Source organism: Cryptomeria japonica, chromosome 1, assembly GCF_030272615.1.
Source record: "Cryptomeria japonica chromosome 1, Sugi_1.0, whole genome shotgun sequence".
Classification (NCBI taxonomy): domain Eukaryota; kingdom Viridiplantae; phylum Streptophyta; class Pinopsida; order Cupressales; family Cupressaceae; genus Cryptomeria; species Cryptomeria japonica.
The window spans coordinates 36,697,937-36,717,495 of record NC_081405.1 but is presented as its reverse complement, the minus strand read 5'-3'; the positions used below and the strand labels follow the sequence as shown (position 1 = coordinate 36,717,495).

The following is a 19,559-nucleotide window of genomic DNA, read 5'->3' as shown; positions in this document are numbered from 1 at the left end:
ACTTTCCTTTCCTTGTGTTGTTGCAGAACACAATGTCGCCATGTGTTGGTTGGGCAGAGTGTAGTGGAAGGTTTCAACCCAAATATTCTTTGGTGGCATGCGCAACTATTGTGTGTTCGAGCAGCATGCAAACTTATTCGAAAAAATGAGTTTTTTGTATAATCTTTAAAAAAGGATAAAGAAACAATAAATCTTTTGACACAAACACAAATCTTTTATTCAAATTTTGAAAACCCAATTACATTATTGCAGACAATACTAAAATTGCAATTCAGCAATTTTTATAGAGGTTGCAACCTCTTCCAATAAATAGTTCACTCTTGATTACATTTCATGCATTCATTATGCATTATTCAAATAAATAATTAATTAAGTCTCTAAAAATAATAAACTAAATAAAACTATAAATAGTCTCCTAAAAATAAAACAACACATGTGAGTGCACATGCTTTATTCCACTAAAAATAAAACTGAACTAATTGTCCAAAAGAAAACTACAAATAATTTTCTTGTTGTGCATGGAAACAAACTAGATTTCTAAAATAAAAGAAAGGGTTGCATGCATGTTCATAGCATCAATTATATTCATACTCCCCCTTGATGCCGAGACTCACAAAATAATCTCAAAGCTTGGACAAACTGGATCTTTGCAACTTGATGTGACCTTGTTCTACAAGGGAACTCAATGTGACAATATCCAAACCTTTGCAACTCACTTCATGAGAGATCACAAAGCCTTCCTTTACTTTTTCTAAAGAAGACTCATGGCACTTCAATGTGCCATCATAGCAAGCAGTCATCTGTTACTTGACTCGAACATCCAAACTGTGTTCAATCACTTCTCCCATTCACATGTGAACATTTAGGCTTGTACAACCTTCTAAACATAGTCGTTAATTTTTGCCAACAGGATCCATCAATCCAACCATAATCAATTTGCATACAACCTTCCTTAGATTTATCATTCATCCCTTTGTTCCAACATGACTTTTCACAATGATTCTTCAACCCACAAATTGAACAAGGGTGAAGATCCCAACACTTATCTTTTTTATGTCCTTCTCTATGGAAATGTGAACACTGAATTCATTCAGCTGATTTACATGAGCATGTAACACTAGCAACATCAAATCTCTCTTTCTTATCATATCCCAAGCCTTCATACTTGGGCCTCATAGTTGGCTTAATGGGCTCTCTTATTCCTTGCCCATGTTTTCCCAAACCTTTTCCATTATAACCCATCTTTTGCATGATCTTCATACCAATATTATTTTTATAACAACCTTTGTCTTTAACATCACAACTTGCTCTGTACATGCAAACATATCCTTACTTTCAACTTCACCATATTCACCTGAAGAAACTTTCAGTAAATCATGCATATCAGTCAATTGATCAAGGGGATGAAACAAATCTTCCATGCCACACAATACATCACAAACTAATGGCTTTGCTTTCAAACACTCATTTTCTTTTTTCAACACTACTAACTGTTTCTCAAAATCTTCATTCTCCTTCTTGACTTCATCAAACAACTTTACCTTTTCTTTTAATTGTCCATTTTCCTGTTTAACTTTCTCCAATTCCTTTTGAAGAATATCATTGTCACATGATCTTTCATAAATATCTTTTTCTAATTGCCTTATGTTTTCTATCAAATCTGAATTAGAATTCTTGACTTTCACCAATTCATCTTGCAAAATATCCTTTTCACAAATTAGATTTACATTTTCTTTTTTCACCTTTTTGTCAATCTTCCCCATTGAAGCAAAAAGATTTAAATTCACCTTTTTTATTTATTTCCCTTCCAGTAGTTGGCTTTCTTGACTATGAGACAAATCTACAGTCCTCTTCAAACGGACTTGTATTCTTCTTCCCCTGTCAGCTACTTCAAGAGTTCTGAACACTTCTTTTACTTCTTCAATAATGGAAATCAATAATTTCACCAGCGATCTTATTTTTTCTCTCTCTTTTATTTTATGGCTGCAATATTCTACACCTTTCATAATCTGGGTTTCCTAATTTATACCAAAATAAATTTCTTTGGCAGTAGAGACTGACTGAAACACTCCTTCATGAACTGTAATCTTTTTCAATTGCATACCCATGATTTTATTCAACACTGTATGTCCAATTGTCCTGCTCTGATACCATTTGTAGAATCTAAAACAGAGGATAAAGAAACAAGAAATATTTTGACAAGAACACAAATCTTTTATTCAAATTTGGAAAACCCAATTACATTGTTGCAGACAATACTAAAATTGCAATTCAACAGTTTTTATAGAGGTTGTAGCCTCTTCCAACAAATAGTTCACTCTTGATTACATTTCATGCATTCATTATGCATTATTCAAATAAATAATTAATTGAGTCTCTAAAAATAATAAACTAAATAAAACTATAAATAGTTTCCTAAAAATAAAACAACACATGAGTGCACATGCTTTATTCCACTAAAAATAAAACTGAACTAATTGTCCAAAAGAAAACTACAAATAGTTTTCTTGTTGTGCATGGAAACAAACTGGAGTTCTAAAATTAAAGCAAGAGTTGCATGCATGTTCATAGCATCAATTATCTTCATTTTTAAGGGGTGTTTCGAGATGTTGCCACATGTCTCTTTTGCATGGTTTTTAGAGGTTTTCAAGGAAAGGAAATGATTGAAGCTCATCGTCCTACCAAGTATCCAAGTTATGTCCTAGGCTCTATCAACTCGTAAACATTTTACTCTTTGCAAGCAAGCTAGGGAGGTTTTTTTCATGAAAGATTGACTATGCCACCTATTGAAAGGATATGAGCCCATGTTTTCTCACCCTGCATCTTTTCTGTTGAAGCTAAAAGTTGAGGGATGTGCCATAAGGTTTTCTATTGAGAAGTAATGGGCCGATGGTGAGATTTAGATCATTTTGCAAAATCAGTTCCTCTGGTCATCATGATGATTCGTCATGCGCTAAAGATGCTAGAATCTTTTGTGTTAAGGTTTTGATCGATTCCATAAGAGAATCCATTTTTAATAGCCCTATGGGCTTCAAATTTAAAAACTTCTTGAGTTGGAAAAAAGGGTTGATTTCCTTAGCAAAAATAGAAATAGTAGTTATTACTCAGACTATAGTTTTATTTCATTTCATGAAAGAAAGAATCATATTAGACTGTGCCATTAGTTGCCTTTGTTGTGAGTTTCAATCTAAGTGAATGTTTAAAATTCTATGTGCAAATGAGTTTGATGAATTGCTAAAATATTGCATAGCTCTTATAGTGTCCGTTTGACTGTATGTGATTGAATCATTGTTTTTTACTCTTCATTTGCTTATATTGAATAAATGGATGGTTTATCATGCTTGTTTGGGAAATCAGTAGGAAATATTGAGTTAGTAAGATATGTGTTACTCTCTTTGGCCTTGATAAGCATATCTCACAAAAGGATATGAAATTGCATGATGTGTTTGAGTGACCTTACATGCTATGTTCTATTTGTCTAACTAAGAAAGGAGTATGTTGGTATGTGCCTCTATTATGGGATGATACGTTTCTGGATTCCAACTAATACTTCAAATGATTATAAATTTTGGTGTATCGCTTTAGGTTTAGATTGTTGTTTGAAGATTTAATCCTTCCCTTTTCTACCCCCTCCTTTTTTTTCGAAGAGACAATTTCTAAAATTCTGGAGGTTGTTCAGTATAGCACATTTGGTTCCCCAAATCATTGAACTTCATGTAAGGCTGTTATCTGGAAGTAAAATTTTAGACTCAACTTGATACTAAAATAAAAGTTATTAGTTTCTACTAGGTACGCAAGAGTAATGCAATCTCTAGTTTTGTTAGTTAGTAACAAATGAACCAATGGGATTCTAGAATCAAAATAGTTTGACCAATTTTTATAATCTATATTTTTCTACTTTTTTTAACATCAAAATTAATTTATCTACCATTCTATCAAATGAAATTTGTGAACAATCTTATTAATTTGATATAAGCTATGTAATCTTTAACTTTTTTATTTTGATTATAAAAAAATAGTACTACAAACTTATTTTCATGTCTGTTTTTAATTTTATTTATTGTCTTATTTGATAAACGACATTATTTTTATTCAAAAGGTTGTTAGCCAATGAATACAATTTATTTATTTATACATCTTAGGGGAAGTGTACCAATAGTCGTTATAGCTAACTTCGTGCACACACAAATCCTTAACAATTCATTGGATTTCAATGATTTTATTTTTTGTTGTCTTTGTATGCGACTTAACTGCTTATAGCTATTGTTTTTGTTTCTAGGTAGTAACAACACACATTGTGGGATCAATTATGCATGCAAGGGTCAAAAAGTGGTCATTTTGAAATGTCGCTCGATACCTACTTAGAGATGCCCCTGTAACCATGCATTACAACCACCTCAAAAAAAGGTCAATACTTATGCACAAATATCCCAGTAGTTAAAAAATTAAAGTCCAATAAACTTGCACAACTCCAATAAAGTTCAATTATGATAGAATAAAGTGGGTGGCTAATGATACATGTAAAATCTATTAATGAACTTATAGTTATCATTTTTTTTTGTTTCTTTCAAATTAATAATTGAAAGGTTAGGTGAGTAAAGAATAATGATAATAAGAACATGAACCGTAATTATAACATGGAAAACTGATTCTCTTCTTAATAATAATTTTCTATGTGACATGGTAATTTATATAATCTTTTTTTTTTTGAATAGTCGACTTCTAAAATCTTGGAGGTTGTTCAGTAAAGCACATTTGGTTCCCCAATCATTGAACTTTTCGTAAGGCTGTTATATGGAAGTAAAATTTTAGAATCAACAATATTGAAATAAAAGTTATTAGTTTATTATAGGTACATAATTGTAATGCATTCTCTAGTTTTATTAGTTGGTAACAAATGAACCAATGAGATGCTAGAATCAAAATAGTTTGACCAGTTTTTATAATGTATATTTTTCCACTTTTTTTAACATCAAAATTAATTAATCTACCATTCTATCAAATGAAAGTTATGAACAATATTATTAATTTGATGTAAGCTATGTAATCTTTAACTTTTTTCATTTTAATTATAAAAAATTAGTAGTACAAACGTATTTTCATATCTGTTTTTTATTTTATTTATTGTCTTATTTGATAAATGGCATTATTTTATTCAAAAGGTTGTTAGCCGATGAATACAATTTATTTATTTATACATCTTAGGGGAAGCGTACCGATAGTCGTTATAGCTAACTTTGTACACACAAAGATCCTAAACAATTCATTAGATTTCAATGATTTTATTTTTTTGATGTCTCTATATGTGACTTAACTGCTTATAGCTATTGTTTTGGTTTCTAGGTAGTAACAACACACACTATGGGATCAATTATGCATGCAAGGGTTAAAAAGTGGTCATTTTGAAATGTCGCTTGATACCTACTTTGAGATGCCCCTATAACCATGCATTACAACCACCTCAAAAAAGGTAACTACTTATTCACAAATGTTCCAATAGTTAAAAAATTAAAGTCCAATAAAGTTGCACAACTCTAATAAAGTTCAATTATGATAGAATAAAGTGGGAGGCTAATGATACATGTAAAATCTATCAATGAACTTATAGTTATCTTTTTTTTTTGGTTTCTTTCAAATTAATAATTGAAAGGTTAGGTGAGTAAAGAGTAATGATGATAAGAATATGGAAAGCTGATGCTCTTCTTAATAATCATTTTCTATGTGACATCATAAGTTATACAACATTATACTCCTTTCACACATATTGGTATTCCCTAGTTCTCCCTAGTTTCAAAATTCAAGATTCAAAAATACTAGGTAATCAAATGAAAAGTGTTCTTAAACGTGTTTTCCATTTTTTTCCCCAAATTTCAAGGCAACAATGAAAGCTTTTGACCCATCTTGCTAATTGCTTGCCAATCTTCCTTAAAGAATCTACTTTTTAAAAGCAAAATATATGGTTCAGTTTCATGCTTGAAGCCATACAATAAAAGGTGTTTCTGTGTTGTCGAAGAGATTCGGAACGATCGATGCTGATGACACAAAAAATTGTATGTTGCTGGGATACTTCTTGTCTCAGTAAAACATGTGAAGCAGACATCAAATAATGTTGTGGAGAGGTCGGTGCATGAGAGGTACATAAACTTGCCAGGCAATCTGATTTGTAGTAACAATCTTTTCGATTTTCTCTGATTTGTAGGCACACACTGTAACTCAAGGAAGACATGGAGTGTAATGGAGGGAAAAAGTCTCACGTTGTAGTGATATCATATCCTGCAACGGGGCACACTAATCCCATGCTGCAATTCTCAAAGAAGTTAGCCTCAAAAGGTTTGCTCGTTACCTTCGCAAGCTTCAACATCAATAAGGAGAAAGTAACAGAGGCTAAGGAGTATGTGCAGAGGCTTAAGTTGGACATACGATTCGAATGCATTACTGATGGTCTTCCAGAGAATAAGAACATAATCGACTCAAATATAAATCCGGCAGTGGTCAACCACATGCAGAACAACATGGATGGATCTGGAGTGGAAGATCTGATCCGACGGCTGAATGCGAGTGCTGACTCTCCTCCAGTGGGCTGCATTATATACAACTCGTTTCTTCCGTGGGTTCCACCCGTTGCAAACAAACTCAACATTCCTCATGCTTTCTTCTGGACGCAGTCTGCTGCTGTCTTCTCCATTTATTATGACTCTCTAAAAAGTTTGAGCTCCCATCTCTGTTCCTGCTATTTTGTTGTCTTTGTTTCCATTCCTTTGTTTCCGCAGATAGAAATTTGTAGCAGCCTTTGTAGTATACAATAGTTTTCTTTTCTTTATTTTGTCTTTTTTAACTAAAAATATAGTTCTCTGGTTTTTCCACACTCCTTTTTTCCCTTTTATTTGGGGGATTCTGTAGCGTTCTAATTCAAAACATTTCGCTTTCCTTACAAAATTTCTAATGGTTTTACAGGTGAGAGATGCAAGAGCAGCAAAATGCCTCAAAACGTCATCATCCCCGGCCTTCCTGAGCTGAAATTGTCCGATTTACCTTCGGCATTCATGGATACAAATGGCTTCCTAAACCATTATCTTCGCCAGTTGGAGAGCGTGAAGGATGCCTCGTGGGTAGTTGCCAATACATTCTATGAGCTAGAGCCTGAAACAATCAACTCCCTAAGATCAAACTCTCTTCCTTTCCTCCCAATCGGCCCTTCCATGCCCTCGGCTTTTCTTGAGCGGGGAAATCCAGAGGACAGGCAGGTGGGCACCAATCCTTGGAAAGCCACCGACTGTATGGAATGGCTGAACAGGAAGCCCCCGCTGTCGGTCTCATACATTTCATTCGGCAGCATAGCTGTCATAAGCCCAGAGCAAATCAAAGAACTGGCTGTGGGTATCCAGCAAAGTGGCCAAAACTTCCTGTGGGTCGTCCGGGCCCCTCCAGGACACGGTCACATTGGTGAACTTCTGCCCACTGGGTTCTTGGAGGACACCATGGAAAGAGGCTTAGTGGTGGAATGGTGTTGTCAAGTGGAAGTTCTTTCTCATCCCTCTGTGGGGCTGTTTATGAGCCACTGCGGTTGGAATTCTACCTTGGATGGGTTGAGCTTGGGAGTTCCTGTGCTCACTTTGGAGATTTGGACAGATCAGCCCACCAACGCTAAATGTTTGGCGGATGTTTGGAAAACAGGTTTGAGAATGAGAAAGAGAGAAGATGGGATTGTGACAAGGGACGAGATTCAGAGATGCCTAAGAATTACATTTGAAAGCGAACAAGGAAAGCAACTGAAAACCAATGGTCTCCGGTGGAAGGAATTAGCAACAAGTGCTTGCAGTGAAGGTGGCTCCTCTGGCATCAATCTCAAGCAGTTTATCCAATTGCCAGACACAAACAGTAGTTTTCATGTTTCTACCATAGTACTTTTCAGATAGCATAATAGTGGAAAACTTGTATATTGAAAGAGAAGTTGACAAGTTCAAAGTTTACAAAAGTTAGTGTAGGTATGTTTCGTTTGTAGCATAGTTAGATGCCTCTTGCATGGAATACAGAGTCTAGACTCATATTCTGAAAGTCTCGTCTATAGCACAGTTAGGTGCCTCTTGCGTGAAGTAGAGAGTAGTCTCATATTCTATAAGTCTCATTTGTAGCACAGTTAGGTGCCTCTTGCATGGAGTAGAGAGTAATCTCATTTTCTAAAACTATCATCTGTAGCATAGTTAGGTACCTCTACATGGAGTAGAGAGTAGTCTCATATTCTATAAGTCTCGTCTGTAGCATAGTTAGGTGCCTCTTTCATGGAGCAGTCTCATATTCTATAAGTCATCTCTACACCTAGAAATGTCATTTTTTATAGCTTTTAAAAAAATGTGTAGGCAGTTATGTTTTTTATTGAATGATATGGTATTTTGTGAAGTTGGAATCATTCTTTAACCTCAATATTTATTTACTTATATGTATATGTTGAAACATTTAATTATACTCTATTTATTTACACACATTTTATACACTTCCTTTATATACCTATCACACATACTTCTTCAGTGACTCTCATGTAGCTATTTGCTACCTAGATTTACTTGCTATCCGATTCTACAAAAAATTTGTAGATGAAGGAGCAATCTTAGGGTCATGAACTTGTCCTTATATTGTTTCAAATTTAGTCAACTAACCACCTTTTACCTACTTTGAGCTAACTAAACATACTTTTACTATGATGTGATGTTATTTACCTGTATTTAAAGACCTTCAATATATTCATTCTAATAATCTCTTAGAAACATTCAAAAGTGCATCATTCTAAAGCATTAGAATATTCAATAATGACATTTTTTGATTAGTGCAACAAAAAGAGAAGAATATGCATCTTAAGTGTTTTCATATCATTTTTACATAATGTTCAAATTTCAAGGGGTTGAACAAGAATTAGTCACCTTGTTGCTTTGTTGTATGAAAAAGTAATAAGGTATCTCTAAATACCACATTTCCCTAGTATATGGAAAAGGAAGAATAGAGAACTACAAATAAGATGAAGTTGTAGAATAGAATCTCATAGATTACTAATATGAATCTACAATGCAAGTATATAGTTGTAGTCATGAATTTTTCACTGACCCACAAACTTGTCCTCTAATAGGGTAGAGATCCAACACAAAATTCTACTTGGTAACACTAAACTAGAGAACACTATTTTTGTTTGATAGCATAATGAACAAAATTATATACACTTATAATTTCACATTACATATTGGACTTGTTTTGGTATTCATGTCCCTAGTATGTTTTTAGATTCATTTAGCCCTTTCCTTAGCCTTTTCCACTCATGGTGCCAAGGTTGTGCTTGTGTTTATGCCTTCTATGGTCTATTTGTGCAAAAATATTATTTTTTTGCATTAACCTCTTTTCCTAGTTTCTAAAACTTTTATAAGTTGTAGCTACATAGACTCTAGCATAACATGTGGATATTAGTTTAACATATTAGCATCCCATAATAGATTATTATACAATGATATTTTTTTAGCATTTTCCCACCTTATTATGTGTCCAAGTTGTTTATAATTATTTTTAATCAATTCAAATAACTCATTGATACTGTAAGTTGTAAATGTGTCCAAGTGTGAATGCATCTTCAATCAAGTATGGTTTGAATGGATTTCCATTCAATTATAATTAGGTATTTGGGGCTATCTTTGCAACGCTTGATGAGGCCTTCAAAGACTCACCTCACAATGAAATATCGCATTCTTTGATATGTCAATAGAAGCAAAGTTATCTTAGTGAGTAACCGGTTCATTACAATCTACCCTTGTATCCTTCAACATTTGCTTCATCCATAGAACTTGTGTATAGTTAGTAGTAGCAGCAACATACTCAGCTTCAGCAGTAGATAAAGAAGTACATGTATGTCTCCTATTGATCCGTGAAACAAGTTTCTTTCCAAGAAAGAAAGCTCCACCGGATGTGCTCTTCTAGTCATCAACATCTCCAGCCCAGTTAGCATTTGTATATGCACATAGTGTAAAGTCATCATTTTTAGGATACCACAAACCATACTCAGTTGTTCCTTGCAAATACCTGAAAAATCCTTTTCACCGCACTCTCATGATTCTCTCTAGGATCACTCTGATATCTTGATACAATACAAATTGCATTTATTATATTTGGTCTAGTATGAGTTAGATATAACAAACCTCCAATCATAGATTTATACCTTGTAGGATTTATCGAAGTTGATGCATCATTCTTTGACAATTTATCACTTGTAACCATAGGAGTACCAACCGGTTTGGAATTTTTCATACCAAATTTCTTCATCAATTCTCTAACATACTTAGTTTGATAGATGAAAATACCTTTAAAATTTTGAGTAATTTGCAAACCTAAGAAAGATTTCATCTCCCCAATCATAGACATCTCAAATTCATTCTTCATATTTTTAGAGAATTCCATACATAACTTATCCTCACATCCAAATATGATATCATCAACAAAGACTTGAACAATCAATATGTCATCATTAGTAATCTTATAATATAAGTTATTGTCACCATTACCTTTAGTGAAACCAAGCTTCAAAAGATATTTGTCCAATCTAGCATACCAAGCTCTAGGGGTTTATTTCAATCCATATAAAGCTTTCCTTAACCTACAAACCATGTTTTTGTCATCTGAAAGTGAAAATCCATTAGGTTGTTCAATGTAAACTTCCTCTTCAAGATCTCCATTTAGAAATGCACACTTAACATCCATCTGATAAACCTTGTATTTCTTATGGGAAGCATAAGCAAGAAATAATCTCACAGCTTCAATCCTAGTTACCGGAGCAACGGTCTCATCATAACAATTCCTTCCTTCTGAGAATATCCTTTACATACCAATCTAGCCTTATTCCTCACAACTTGTTCGTCCTCATTCAATTTATTCCTAAAACCCCACTTAGTTCCAATAACATTCTTATTTTTAGGCCGGGGAACTAAAGTCCATGTGTTGTTCTTTTCAATCTGATCTAATTCCTCTTCCATAGCTCTCATCCAACATTCATCTTTACAAGCTTCAATAAATGATGTCGATTCAACTTGAGAAATTAAACATACCTCATCAGTTGCCAACCTTCTTCTTGTCATTACTCCTTTGTTCTTGTCTCCAATGATCTGATCTTTTGAATGATTTAACCTTACATACCTAGGAGTCTTCTGCCTTTATGTTTCTTTGCTCTGATCTTCGGTTGTTGTTGAATTTTCTGATACTGTTGGGGTAACTGGTTCATCATTATGTTCCAGTATAGGTGCTACCGGTTCAATTATGATCATCTCCACTTCCGGTTCTCTCATAAGTTCTGATTTGACCTTTGTACAACTCATCCACCTTGACATTAGCACTCTCCACAATTCTCTGCAATCTTTTGTTACAACATCTATATGATTTGCTTTCATTAGAATAACCAACAAATATCTCTTCATCACATCCAGGATCAAACTTTCCAATGGAGTCATCTCTTTTGATATAGCATTTACTACCAAAGATTTTGAAATACTTAACTATAGGTGTATGACCAAGCCATAACTCATAAGGTGTCTTACTGATGTCTCCTTTGATATGAACTTTGTTGAACGTGTATACCGTTGTGCTCACAACTTCTCTCCAATAGATATGAGGCAAATTATCTTCCATCATCATAGTTCTAGCCGCATCCAAGATAGTTATGTTCTTTCTTTCCACAACATCATTATGTTGAGGTGTCTGGGGTGCAGACAATTGTCTCCTTATCCCATGCTTCTCACAATAACTATTATATTCATTGGATGTGAATTCACCACCCCAATCTGACATTAAGCATTTAATCTTCAACCCTGTCTCTGTCTCAACTTTAGCCTTAAAGATTTTAAACTTTTCAAAAGCTTCGGATTTATCCCTTAGAAAAGTAACCCACACCATTCTAGAATAGTCGTCAATGATTAGCATGAAATATCTATCACCCTGAAAACTCTTTATTCTAGTAGGACCACACAAATTAGTATGAATAAGATCGAGAACATCATTATATTTGTCTTGTATACTCTTAAAAGAAGTTTTGACTTGCTTTCCCATTTGACATTCCTTACATACTGGATTATAGGGCTTCACAATCTTAGGTATATCTCCAACAGGCTAGAGTGCATTGCTCATCACAAAAGGAGCCTCACTAATTGCAAAATAAATCCAAACTACAGTCTGGAAAGATGAATGAGCTGCAAGAATAGCATCTCCTATTCCTAGGTACAGTTTCGGTTAAGCTCAATACTAGAGGTCTTAAACCTCTTTTACAAACCCACCAAAACCTCTGCATACGATTACAACTTTATTCGCACACAGATAATTCCATAACCTTGACCTACCACATATGATCTACAAAGAGATCTTACATTATATTTATACCAACCCGGGACCTAAACAATTAGGTCGACCACCTAAAAGATAATACAATAGATCCATTACATAATCCTGCAAACCAATGATAAGCCAAGTCGGTCTAAGACCAAAACAACATAAACCAAACAATAAATCCAACCGGTGACAACATCGGGAGCATCAACCAACACGTTATATAAACCGGTCCATAACCTAACAGAATAACCACAAGACCCAAAATAGGTCACCATCTGGAACACGAACATGATAATCATCACCATCCTGATAACCTTCTAGAAACCGCACCAACACCACTTATTGAATTCACCTAATGTACCTATTTAAGGATCTTTAGATTCGACTATTTGATACATAGAAAATATAGAGAGAACATTTTTTCAAGTTCTCCAAATTTTATCATGATATCAAATCCAAATTGATTTAGGGAGATTTGAGACAACATTTGGAATGCAAGCATAGATTGAAAGATTTACATTAAGTTTATGTCAAAAAGAGAGAACAAGCATCCATTGAGAAAGTGTTTATAGTTTTTATGAAGAGATCTAAGAAAGCCACAAAGGTAGGTTGCAGAAGTTAAGCACTGGTTCAAAGAGCATACATGGTAACAAAATTTGAATAAAAAGTCGCTGAGATATAGGAGTTGTTAGTAGTATGAAAGAAAGAAATCTCCAGTCAAAAGGACGATGTCGGTCTAAAAGAATATCACTATTTTCTCTCATTTGCAGTCAAAGTCATCCCAAGAGGCAAATAGTGTGAATGCAGCAATAGGAGTGATTTCCACCAAATAATTAAGGAGGAAACATGAGTTCGTTGTTGGAGATTTAGCTATACATAGAGAGTAAAAAAAATTAATTTAAGAAAAGGAGTCACTGCTTGGAAGATCACTATTGAAAGAAGATAAAGTGTTTGAGGAAAATGATCACATGGAAGATGTAGTCCATTCAAGGAGAAATAGTAACTACCAAAGATGATCAAATCTGGTTAGAAAACTATATAAGCTTACAAGTATTTTAGAAGCTATAAGTATTTAAAGATTGTTGTCATTAAGGAATAAAAAGAAAGATCTTCTTTAGGCTGCATTTTACATCAGTGGCCAACTTGAATTAGATATTGCTACTACATTTGTGAAGTCACCAAAAGAAAGAAGTAGTTCCAAGGAAGGAGTCGACCCATACTAAGAAAGGTTGTCACCACTTCATTAAAATCGTACCTGTTGAAAAGATACTAAAGTGACAATAGGAAATCATAGCATTTGTATGAAAAATCGTTGCTTGAGGAGATCAAGCCAACATAAAAGAAAGGTGTGCAGATTTGTCCCAAATTTGTCAAAAGTTATCAATTAACAAGTTTATTTTGAAAGACAAGCTCAATTATGGCAAGAGTTTATATTGTAAAATTTAAGAATCTTGATTAAAGTCTATGTTGAAATGACATTATAATTGTTAAAGGAATTTGTGTGAATATGCTACCATATTTAGAAAGGTGGGCAACAACAAAATTAGTAAGATGGAATAAATCTGTAGGTTGAAGTCATAATATTATTTGCTTAAAATTACTATTGTTCATCATACATTTGTTCTGCAAGAAAAGGTTGATCAAAGAAGATATTAGGGGGAAGATTCGAACTTCTACTGAAAAATAGTTTAAAGATATCAAAAGATCAATGAAGATAAGAAGTTGTTACGTATTGAAAAGAAGAAGTCGTAATCATCAAAGTCAAAAGGAGGTCAATTTGTTTTTATGTTGTAGATTGAAATTTTCACAAAATGGTCATAGCTATTGGAGGATCAGTCATAGCAATAACAAAGAAAATTGTGGGAAAATGAAGGCAGCATGTAAATCAAAGAAAGATTTGATCGCAAAGATCATTATTGGAATTGATTGTAGAGATCGTTAAAGTTTTTTTTATCGTAAAGATCATTTTTCAAGAATAGATTGCAGAGATTGTTAAAGTTTTTGATCGTAGGGATCTTATTGAATTTTTTTTTTTATTGGTATTTGTGAAGGTTTAGATTGCAAAGATCTTTGGAAATGCATCACTATCTTTATTGATACCTATGAAGGTTTTGATCGCAAAGGTCTTATGAAATTCTTCATCTTCTTCTATTAATACTTGTGAATGTTTTGATTGCAAAGATCTTTGAAAACACTTCACTTTTTTGTGCTGATACTTGAGAAGGTTTTGATCGCAAAGATCTTCGGAACACTTCGCCTTCTTTCTAGCAAAAATCAAGAAGGTCATCTTATTGTTGAATACCAATGACAAGCAAAGATAAAATTATATACATTTTTCAAGGAAATGATGTTAAATTATTCTTTATTGCACATGAGTTGCTAGCAATCCTATTTTTTATAGGAGGCCCCCATCATCTAGTTGAACTATGTGATGAAATAAAGTTTATGAGGAGGTGTTAGAAATAAAGTTTATTTAATCATTTTAAGTTATGGTTTGTAAGAGACACAACTCTCCACTAATGTACCTATTTAAGGATCTTTAGATCCAACTATTTGATACATAGAAAATATAGAGAAAACATTTTTTCAAACTCTCCAAATTTTATGATTGACACATGTAGTGTAGTTTTCAAAATTCAAGATTCAAAAATATTATTCAAATGAATATTGTTCTTGAACGTGTTTTTCTTCAAAATTTCAAGGCAATAATGAAAACTTTTGACCCATCTTGCCACTGCTCGCCGTTTTTCTTACGGGGCACACCAATCCCATGCTGCAATTCTCAAAGAAGTTAGCCTCGAAAGGTTTGCTTGTTACCTTCGTAAGCTTCAACATCAATAAGGAGAAAGTAACACAGGCTAAGGAGTATTTTCAGAGGCTCAAGCTGGGCATACGCTTTGAATTCATTCCTGATGGTCTTCCGGAGAATAAGAACATAATCGACTCAAATATAAATCCGGCTGTGTTCAACCACATGCAGAACAACATGGATGGATCGGGAGTGGAAGATCTGATCCGGCGGCTGAATGCGAGTGCCGACTCTCCTCCAGTTGGCTGCATAATATACAACTCGTTTCTTCCGTGGGTTCCACCCGTTGCAAAGAAACTCAACATTCCTCATGCTTTCTTCTGGACTCAGTCTGCTGCCGTCTTCACCATTTATTATGACTTTCTAAAAAGTTTGAGCTCCCATCTCTGCTCCTGCTATTTTGTTGTCTTTGTTTCCATTCCTTTGTTTCCGCAGATAGAATTTTGTAGCAGCCTTTGTAGTATACAATAGTTTTTTTGTTTTCTTTATTTTGTTTATTTTTTAATTAAAAATATAATGGTGTATGTTAAAAGTTTAAGCAGCAGAATGACTGAGGTATAAAGACGCACTTTAAAAATTAAGATAAATTAAGTAATATTAAACAGTTACAGTAGTTTTAGTAGAAGGAAGATCTTTATTATCAAAATTTTTGTGATAATCGTTTTTTGGGTTTTGATAGATTCTTTCTTATTCTGATTCATTTGATATTCTAAATCAAATTATTTAGATAATATATCCAATTTATAATTTAGAAAAGATAATTATCTATTTTTTACCAAATTCTTTGAAACTAGATATGCTGTTCATGATGATTCTTAGTATGAAATTTGGAATTTATGGGCATCATAAAAAGTGATTCAATAGAATAAAATATTTAAAAATAAATTGAAAAGAACCCATTAAAATTGAAGAGCCTAATTTTTTATCTTATTTATGCAAGAATAATAAAATCTTTATCAAATTTATAGTCATACAAAATATAACCCAACAATTTACCCATTTTTGGGGGGGAGAGTATATTTTGATCTTGACTTGATCCTTGATGAATTAGTTAATAATCTTTCGACTTCGCTATTAGATCAATAAGTCTATTGACTAATCTTCATTTCATTCCTCGATTTGATGATAGCCCATTTCTTTGAGGGTTGTTCCTGTGGGTATTTCATGTTTGATTTTATAATGATGAATAAAAGTCTAAAAGTTTGTTTTTAGGTCAGTGCAGAGACGAGGCCAATTTATTGTTATAGGTAGATCCTTAAAAATGTCAACAAAACCGAAATTTCTTTTCAATTTTGTACTCTATTTAAGCCCACAAAACATCACAGCAAATCAACCTTGCCATTCCAAGCACGCGGATGGAAATGGTTTCAAGTTATGGTATTCTTATAGCACCAAATCCTTTTCAATGTACCTACCTTTTAAATTTTACATTTTTGATAAGTAGATCTATTTTTTCGATTCGCCCTCTGGTTTTTCCACTCTCTCTTTTTATCCCCTTTTTTTGGGGGATTCTGTAGCATTCTCATTCAAAACATTTTGCTTTTCTTACAGAATTTCTAATGGTTATATTCTACAGGTGAGAAATGTAAGAGCAGCAAAATGCCTCAAAACGTCATCATCCCTGGCCTACCTGAGCTGAAATTGTCTGATTTACCTTCGGCATTCATGGATACAAATGGCTTCCTAAACCATTATCTTCGCCAGTTGGAGAGCGTGAAGGATGCCTCGTGGGTACTTATCAATACATTCTATGAGCTGGAGCTTGAGACCATCAATTCCCTAAGATCAACCTCTCTTCCTTTCCTCCCAATCGGCCCTTCCATACCCTCGGCTTTTCTTGAGTGGGGAAATCCAGAGGATAGGCAGGTGGGCGCCAATCCTTGGAAAGCCACCGACTGTATGGACTGGCTGAACAGGAAGCCCCCGCTTTCGATCTTATACATTTCATTCGGCAGCATAGCTGTCATAAGCCCACAGCAAATCAAAGAACTGGCTGTGGGTATCCAGCAAAGTGGCCAAAACTTCATGTGGGTCATCCGGGCCCCTCCAGGACACGGTCACATTCGGGAAGTTCTGCCTGATGGGTTCTTGGAGGACACCATGGAAAGGGGCTTAGTGGTGGAATGGTGTTGTCAAGTGGAAGTTCTCTCTCATCCCTCTGTGGGGGTGTTTATGAGCCACTGCGGTTGGAATTCTACCCTTGATGGGTTGAGCTTGGGAGTTCCTGTGCTCACTTTGGAGATTTGGACAGATCAGCCCACCAACGCTAAATGTTTGGCGGATGTTTGGAAAACAGGTTTGAGAATGAGAAAGAGAGAAGATGGGATTGTGACAAGGGACGAGATTCAGAGATGCCTAAGAATTGCATTTGAAAGCGAACAAGGAAAGCAACTGAAAACCAATGCTCTCCGGTGGAAGGAATTAGCAACAAGTGCTTGCAGTGAAGATGGCTCCTCTGACATCAATCTCAGGAAATTTATCCAGGAGATCATTGCCAGAGACATACAGTAGTTTTGTTTTTTTATTAAAGTATTTTTCAGTTAGTATAATAATAGAAAACTTGTATTTTGAAAGAGAGGTCACAAATTCAAATCTTACAAAAGATATTTTATATAAGTCTCATTTGTAGCATAGTTAGGTGCCTCTTGCATGAAGTAGAGAGTATTCTCATATTCTAAAAGTCTCATAAGTAGCACAATTAAGTGTGCCTTGCATAGAGTAGAGAGTAGTCTCATATTTTATAAGTCTTGTTTGTAGCACAATTAGGTGCCTCTTGCATGAAGTAGAGAGTAGTCTCATATTCTAAAAGTCTCGTTTGTAGCACAGTTAGGTGCCTCTACATGGAGTAGAGAGTAGTCTCATATTCTATAAGTCTCATTTGTACCATAGTTAGGTGCCAATTTCATGGAGTAGAGAGTAGTCTCAGATTCTATAAGTCATTTGTACACCCAAAAAGCTCATTATTCATAGTATTCAAAAACTGTGTAGGTAGTTATCCATAGTATTCTTACTTAGACACATGGCCCTTTATGTGCTCCCCATCCTCTTGCCTTTTGGAAGAGCCTACTTTAAATTGTTTAATATCTCATATTCTATCATCTCATTTGATGTCCAATAAATGCATCTTAAGCACGTTTTCATATCATTTTTACATAATGTTCAAATTTCAAGTGGTTGAACAAGAAGTAGTTGCCTTGTTGCTTTGTTGTATGGCAAACTGATAAGGTATCTCTAAATACCACATGTTCCTAGTCCTTGGAGAAGGAAGAATATAGAGAAATTAATGATTAATTAGTTAATTACTAAGGTGATTATCTAATTACTCCAACACACTCTTAAGATCAACTTAGGGAGAAGCTAAAAACCTAATGATGAATGCAATAATGGATGCACAAATTCATAAATGAATGTATCTTGGCTACAAGGCTTGATGAGGTACCCATGTACAAACAAATGGAATCTCTCATAACTGGAGAAATGGAGAAATCTAAATGGGAAAAAATTCCTCTACAAAAGAGAGAAAATAAATAAATACACTAGTGAAAGAAGGATAGAAGGACTCAATGTCACCCCCCAAGAATTGCCTCTATCTTGCAAGTATAATAGATGTGCCCCCATATGAGAGGAAATGAGGATATGAATCCCATGTGAAGAATTAGCTCATTTTCTAATGATGAAAGCTTGAAGATAAAACATGATCCACTACTTTCAAAGAACATTTCTCCCCTAGGAAGAAACAAATCCCCTAGTGATTAGAGAAGCCATTGCCATAAATTGGAAGAATTAGGAATCCAAATCCAATGATGTGAGCCTCTACATGTATAGACCACCCACATACTTGCATATGTTATTTTAAAATATCTCCTTATAGTTATAGAGTCAATCAATCTAAGCAACTAACCTAAGAGAAGTTGGTTCTAGTGATTAGACCAATTTCAAAATAGTGTCTATGAATGCTAGAATCTTTATAAGTAATATAGAATCAAAGATCACAATTAACATGATTAAATAGTCATTTGTGGGGAGTTTATATCAATGAATTAGGGTTTAAATCTACTTGATAGTTGGGACAAAAAAAGTAGCACATGAGATTAAAACATGAATCTTATAAATCTCTCCCACCAATCTAAATAATTTTAATATTAGAAATATAATTTTTAATAATAAAATAAATATTTCTAATATAATATTAATATTAAAAAAAATATTAGTATTCTCAAAATTCAATGTCTATGTCTATCCTCATTTAATTTTTAAATAATTATTATTAACCAACTTTTACAAAAATTATTTCAAATTAATCATATTTAACTGCTTGCATCCATTTAGTATCCTAAATTATTTATGCAAAGTACTTATATTTCTTAAGAGCAACTTTTTATTGAATGGAATGATTTTATAGTTC

General features: G+C 34.0%; 2 protein-coding genes across 2 annotated transcripts; both read left to right on the top strand.

Moving 5' to 3' along the window:
• The first annotated feature begins 6,185 nt into the window (after nucleotides 1-6,185).
• Nucleotides 6,186-7,916, top strand: LOC131035415 (mogroside IE synthase-like). The gene is made up of 2 exons (XM_059207915.1): nucleotides 6,186-6,705; nucleotides 6,955-7,916. The coding sequence occupies exons 1-2, from the start codon at nucleotides 6,225-6,227 to the stop codon at nucleotides 7,914-7,916; spliced, it is 1,443 nt and encodes a 480-aa protein (XP_059063898.1). The 5' UTR covers nucleotides 6,186-6,224.
• Nucleotides 7,917-15,115: 7,199 nt separating this feature from the next.
• LOC131035421 (crocetin glucosyltransferase, chloroplastic-like) lies at nucleotides 15,116-17,665 on the top strand. Its single transcript, XM_059207910.1, has 2 exons — nucleotides 15,116-15,524; nucleotides 16,731-17,665. The coding sequence occupies exons 1-2, from the start codon at nucleotides 15,116-15,118 to the stop codon at nucleotides 17,663-17,665; spliced, it is 1,344 nt and encodes a 447-aa protein (XP_059063893.1).
• Nucleotides 17,666-19,559: the final 1,894 nt, after the last annotated feature.

Coding starts and splice junctions, on each gene's coding strand:
- LOC131035415 (XM_059207915.1), top strand. CDS start 6,225: ATGGAGTGTAATGGAGGGAAAAAGTCTCACGTTGTAGTGATATCATAT. Junction 6,706..6,954: donor TTATTATGACTCTCTAAAAA/GTTTGAGCTCCC, acceptor ATGGTTTTACAG/GTGAGAGATGCAAGAGCAGC.
- LOC131035421 (XM_059207910.1), top strand. CDS start 15,116: ATGCTGCAATTCTCAAAGAAGTTAGCCTCGAAAGGTTTGCTTGTTACC. Junction 15,525..16,730: donor TTATTATGACTTTCTAAAAA/GTTTGAGCTCCC, acceptor TATATTCTACAG/GTGAGAAATGTAAGAGCAGC.